The 6,538-nt window shown below is 40.7% G+C and overlaps 1 protein-coding gene across 1 annotated transcript in view; it reads left to right on the top strand.

The window, feature by feature from the left end:
* The window catches only part of THBS4 (thrombospondin 4), a 1,064,342-nt gene that overhangs the window by 20,463 nt on the left and 1,037,341 nt on the right, over positions 1–6,538 (top strand). The window contains exons 5-7 of the mRNA XM_019610190.2: positions 1,118–1,310; positions 4,254–4,391; positions 4,776–4,853. Coding sequence (XP_019465735.1) covers positions 1,118–1,310; positions 4,254–4,391; positions 4,776–4,853 — 409 coding nt within the window. The remainder of the gene's footprint in view (positions 1–1,117; positions 1,311–4,253; positions 4,392–4,775; positions 4,854–6,538) is intronic.

Genomic DNA, 6,538 nt, shown 5'->3' with positions numbered 1-6,538 from the left:
TAAAAACCCTGTTATAAAAACCCTGTAAACAAGCAGAACTGCCTAACAGTGCTGTCAGTTCTTGCTTTGCCATGATGATGTACCACATGTTCCCGGGGAAGGGAGACACTGTCAAATGCCTCATTATCAGTCTTAGTGGTAAGACAACTGAGGAACCATATTCTGCACTAGCTGTTGCATGTCAGTCTGAGGAAAATCCTAGATAGTTTGTCTGGAAGTAGTCTTGTTCTCTGTAGGTTGTCACTGGTTAACAGCAGTAAGATCCGAAAGAAAGTGTCCATCTTTTCACTAAACGAAAGAGATACATTTCCGAATGCTACAGCATGGCCCTTTTACACAAATGCAGGACTCACATGCTCTCTGTATAAAAACAGAAAATAGTCCCTCAGTGGGTGAATTAAAAGGCCTTACAGGTACCAAGTCTTTTTGATTGTTTCTTCCAAACTATGCACCTTAAGAAGGTTGAGTTGAGCTCCAACCAAGTTTAAACTATGCTAGTGCTGAAGAAAAAATCTTTAATCTTGCACAAATGCAAAGATGTAGTCCATGCATTGGTACCAGGTGTCAACACCAGCCAGAGCCTTGGAAAATCTTACTTTTGCACAGTGCTGGTCTCTGCATGTCTGACCCAGTGTGCTTACATGTCCAGATGTGCATTCATGGGCTGCTAGCTGTTGCTTCTTTATTTGTCAGGTATGTTTTTATAAAATCAAGGCATTGTTTTTCTTACAAAATAGTGATGCTGCTAAATACCCAGAAGAGTGCCTCATACCTTCAAACTTTAGTCCTTTAGGCATTTTTTGGTCATCTGAGGACTGGCTTTCACAGTTTTTCTACCCTGGCCAGCAGTAGATCTGTACTGGGACTGACCTAGCAGGAGGGCCCCGACATGTAGCCAGGAGCAGCATGGGAACCTAACAAAGCAGCCTTAATTTCCCACATCCAGGGATGAAACACCCTGCTGGGCTGTTGCCAGCATGAAATCTCTTCAGCCATAGCACAGCTGGTAGCAGTGTGTAGAAACGCGAAGGCTCAGCTGAGCAGCATCCTGGGGATCTTTTCAGAACATTTGCCAGCCGAAAGCCATGATTGATGTTTCTCTCAATTGCTAAAACTGCTCTTCTTTCTGCATTAAAGGTTTGGGAATGGTGAATTTTCCAACTCCGCTTCCTAGGCGTAGCAAACCCAAGTGCGAAACAAGTTCCTGTTTCAGGGGAGTCAGGTGCATGGAGACAGCTGAAGGAATTCAGTGCGGCCCATGCCCTGACGGATTCACAGGGAATGGAGTGACATGCTCTGATATTGATGAGGTAAAATAGTAATTTTCACTGAATTAAAAAAAGAAAAGCACCTGTTTCATGTACAGCAGTGGATTGCTGATGCTTGCTGTTCACAGCATTTGCTGACTGCTTGCATAGTGCATATTAATTCATTCTGATTTGATTCTACCTCCCTGTTTTGCTGTTGCTGCAACTGTATGGAGGTATATGTGTGAGAGCTTGAAATACCCTGTTGGGATGGGAAGTTAAAGGAGTTAAATCTATTCCACAGAAGATTCAATAAATTGTTACATGTGCAGAGCAGCAGGAACACTTGTTGTTGACATGGGCTTTGTATCTTTCAACTGTAGTGATCCTGACCTGGCCTTGGAGACCAAAGCCCTCTGTTTATCCCTAACTATAGTTGTGTTTTCAGCCTAACCTTTAAGATCTATGGCAGCAAATAACCCATTATTCCTTCTCTTTTTTTATTTATGGCTGTGATGAAAGCTGTTTTTTTTTTTTCTTGTGCTATATGCTAGCACAATTCAGAACTTGCTTGGATTGAGGACTGAAGTAATAGATTTACAGTATCTTAAATGATGAAACAAAACCTTTATTAAGTGAAATGCGTCACTTAACTCAGAATTTACTTAATTCAAACAACTGAAACACCTACAGCTTCATGCTACTTCATGGTTTTTCTGTATGATGATTTTTGCCATTACCCTTTAGTGATTTTATTCTTATTTTTTTCCTTCTGTAGAAATGCCTGGATGTATCAAACCAGGGAATCGAGAGAATTAGGTCATTAATTGTGCCTGTGAATATCACGGTACTATCAGTGTACTTCCTAATGATGTCAGACAGCGAGAGCAATTCCCCTTTTTCACTTTCCTAGCCAACAGAAGATGTGCTTTGACTGATTGTTTGTTTTCTGCTGAAGACCATCAGCAGAAAGGCTGCTTTGTGCCCAACTTATCTTTGTGAGAAAAACACTGGGAAGAGAAAATGGGTTGAGTGTGGCAGATTCTGGAGTTGTAGATGTGTCTATTTTGCCCCACGTGTGCTTGGTGCAACAAAAGGTGCAAAAAGACGGAGTAAAGCTCTAAAATGTGAATGCAAGAGGTGAATTGGAGACAGCTGTGATGTGAGTTCCATGCCAGGCAGCCATGGGGAGATACTTAGGCCAGGTGACATGGGGCGTGTTGGTATAGAAAGGGTCAATTTCTTGAGCTGCACCCAAACAGACATATAGCTCCTTTCTCCTGTTTTCAATCTTGGAGCAATTCTACCCATGATAGCAGTGTTGGGAAAACAAGCCAAGACCGGTATGTGATGTCCCAGTGGCTAGGCTTTCCTGAGCAATCATGATATACCACCACTCTGCATGACAGAACTGATTACTAGAAATAGTGAGGAATTTTACCTAAATGATGTCATACTACATGTGGACTGCTACTCAAATGACAACTTGTTTGGTGCGTTTTGTTCACCAGAAAATAGCTCCTGTAGCAACTGGATTTTCCCTTATGTAAGCAGAGTGAGAAAAGAGATAATAAATGGCAGTAGCCTTTTGTTGCCTAATAAAAGGGTCTCTGTCATGTTACTTGTTTTCCTGGGTTAGCTGAGGCTGTAAGTAAAGTAATTTATTTTTGAAGGTTCTCTAGGAATTTCTTCTGGTATAACAACTTTCTACTGAACGAACCATTTCTGTACTTCATAAAAATTGGCATTTAAAAAAGTGCTCTTAATGAAATCTGTGGAAGCGAGGAAGTTTCTAGGTTTCTTTAAGAGCTGCTGTCGTTCCTTCAAAGGCTGTTAAAATATCTGCAGCAAGCTCCCTTCTTTACCATCTCGAAGACATTACTTTCATAGGCTGTATTCTGAGCTGCAGCTTTGCTCTGTTCATGATGTGATTTGAGTGCCCTCTCCTGGATACAATAAAAAATCCACATTAAATAATTTCTTATGCTAATTGCAGACATAATTCCATTGAATTGTATGCTCAGTTACTAGTCAGTAACTGCAAAAGTTTCATGTTTGTTGTTGTTTGTGACTGTGGTCTGGCATGTTCTGCCTTCATTTTAGATTTTTTTTTTGTTAATTATGGAAGGAGGAAAGACACATTCTTTTAAACATTTTCTTAAAATTCTTTCTGTGTTTCTTATGTATTGTCTCTGAGCTATAAGTAGTGTGATGATGTGTTAATGTTTTCAGTACTTCCATGGTTACTACTTCGTGGCTACTGTTGACACTAGAGTGGCAGCAGTGCAGGGACGTAGTTCCTGAACTGGCACCCACAAGGCCACTGACATGTAATTAAAACCATTCTGTAAAACCACAGAAGGCAGTGAACTAAATAATGTCTTTAGTCTAAGGCTGGTGCTGTGAGCGTGTGGTATTTTGGGAGAAGTGCTGAGGGTTGCCTGTTGGCTTCTTTTTGGCCTAGAAATGTGTGGGTGCCACTGCCACAGGCCTGTTCATCTGGCTCATGCATTGTATTTGGTTTACTTCTGACTATGAGATTTTCCCAAATGCAAACAAAAGAAAATGCCATTGCTGCTTCTGTGTGCACAAAACACAACTGCAAGACCATTTGTGGGTTGTAACCTTGCTGCTTTCCTGATAGTGTCTGGGCCCTTCCAGTGATATTCTCATCTCCAAAGGAGATTAACCTGCCCAGCAAAAGGAAGAATGAGAATCTGAGCTCAGGGCATCAACTACGGGCAAAAATGAAAGAATGAAAGATTGTGTCATTTAAATTACAGAGTTAGCTGAAGACCAACTGGAGTCAAACATACCTGAAACTTTTCTCTGCAAGTCAGCTTTTTAACAGAACATAGAAGAACATTCAGACATTTGCATTTAACATTACCTAGGCAGGTTGACTGAGAGGTCTGTGTCACAGTCAGAGTCTGGACATTACTGATGTACAAACAAGTGCTCATTTGATTTTTGTTTTTTTAATTTATTTTTTTTTTTCCCGTGCAGTGTCATTACAGCCCCTGCTTCCCTGGAGTGCGTTGTGTAAATACTGCTCCAGGTTTCCGTTGTGAGACCTGTCCCCCAGGATATACAGGACAAACTTTGCAAGGAGTAGGACTGAGCTATGCCAAGAACAACAAGCAGGTGAAAGACAGTATCCTTGCAGTAACTTCCATTGCATGGTGATAGCTTCTGTTAACTGTCTATCAGTATTTTATTTATGTTTCGGTCATTCCGCATTTACCTTAGAAGATGTGAAATTGTATTTTCCTACCTTTGGTGTGAGTATTAAAAGTTTAATAATGAGGAATAGTGTGGAAATTCTGTGTATCTCACAGTATATTTTCTGAATTTCTAAGTGTTTGGAAACTTGTCTAAAAATTAAGGAAGTGGACATGTCTGCCATTCTAGAAGTGGTTTCAGGAAGAGACTGTGGCACTTCTCTAGTCGTAAACTTTGGTGGCTTTTCTTCAGACTTAGATCTCAAGCTGACCTGTTTTTTATTATGTTGTTTTGTTTTATTGCTAGGTCTGCTTAGACATTGATGAATGTCAGAATGGCGGGCATGGAGTCTGTGTTCCAAATTCTCATTGTATCAACACTTTGGTAAGCAATTTTTCATTTCTGCCTTTTTTTTTTTTAAATGATTGTTTTAATATTCCTTGAGGCTAGAATTGGATTTGTGCTTCTCATTGAAGAACTGAATAATATATTCTGCTTGTTGGCTACATCTAAACCAAAGAATCTCTGCCCCTTTTTGTGAATAAAAATGAAATAATCAATACTTGATCTGGCATTCGTATGTCCACCTGAGCTGTACACGCATCACTTGTCACGAGGACTGATAATAACTCCTCTTTCCATATCATCCATATATGTGTACTTATAAGCATGTTGTGGCAAGGAACCTCCTTTCAAAAACTTAATCTTTCCTTCTTCTCATCTTTTCCCATAAGGAATTGCTGCAAATAAGCTTTCCTCAACAAGCTTTCATATAAGAAGTCTCACTTTGTAAGGATATTTATATGGTATTAGGTATTGCTCTATATAATCATGGAGAAAAGGAGAGCTGCAATTAATCACATTTAATACAGGTGGATATTAAATCCCACAAGTAAAAAGAGTTTGAAATATGTTACGATCAAATAAACTGTGTGTATAAACATTTTAGTGCTATAAAGCAGTTTGGACCTTTCACTTCACTTATGCTACTGTCAGTTGTTCTTTTCTGCTACACCTGACTGCATAAAGCAGACTTTGTTTGTAACAGGAAGGGGTTTTAAAATAACCTGCAGATTAAAACGGAGTCCTGTTTTGCAACCAAATGGTGTTGAGGCTGCCAGCAGTGTTCCATGTGGTGTGTTTCCCTTGCAAATAGTGCTTCTAGGACTGCACTCTGCTCAGTAAGTTTGTCTCTATGCGTAGTTGTTTTGGTGTCTGGATTGCATCTCTTGCATATTACAACATGTACTGCATGACTAACCTTCTTCTAGATGCTGTCAGGTCTGGTTAGCACAGGTCAAAAAGAGGCCCACTAGCTGTCAAGCATCAGCACGTGGATTTTTGCTCCTGGGTTCTTTTAAAAAGAATTTGGTCTGGAAAAGCTGCCTTAAGGCAGGTTTAACACGTACCAGGGCTTGATATAGACAGAATATACTGAGAAAATTTAGCAGATTCCAAACCGTGATGTCAATTAGAAAACATGCAGACTGTTACATTTTATAAAAGTGATGCCATTTGCATAGTCAGTGATCATGTGATCATGTCAGAGATGCAGTCATCTATATGTGTTTCAGACTGAAAGTATGCAGATGGCACAGAGTTCAAATTTAGGAACACAAGAGAAAAGTTGCCCGGTTGAGTTGTAAATTCGTCTCTGTAATGTGGGACTGGGACATTCCAGTAGACTCTGTGTGGGAAGAGTGAATTTGTCTGGAGCACCTTAATTTTGCAAAGGCTTAAGTTTGTTGGAGATCCACCTGCTTCTTTTCTTTGACAGAACTAATTATTCTCAGAATAAAAAATATCCCGAGTTGTAAGGGACACACATGAATTGAGTCAAACTCCTGGCTCCACACATCACAGCCCAAAATCCAAACCCTAAGTCTGAGAGCATTGCTCAGAAACTCTTGAAATCTGGCAGCCTGGTGCCTCAGCACCGCCTGTGCAGCCCGTTCCATGCCCACCACCCTCTGGTTCAGACCCTGTCCCCAGCCCCCAGCTGCCCCTCCCCTGGCACAGCTCCATGCCGTTCCTTCGGGCCCTGTTGCTGCCACACAGAGCAGAGCTCA

Source organism: Meleagris gallopavo, chromosome Z (assembly GCF_000146605.3).
Source record: "Meleagris gallopavo isolate NT-WF06-2002-E0010 breed Aviagen turkey brand Nicholas breeding stock chromosome Z, Turkey_5.1, whole genome shotgun sequence".
NCBI classification, from domain to species: domain Eukaryota; kingdom Metazoa; phylum Chordata; class Aves; order Galliformes; family Phasianidae; genus Meleagris; species Meleagris gallopavo.
Note: the sequence above shows the minus strand (reverse complement) of the source record. Positions and strands in the feature narration are given on the sequence as shown.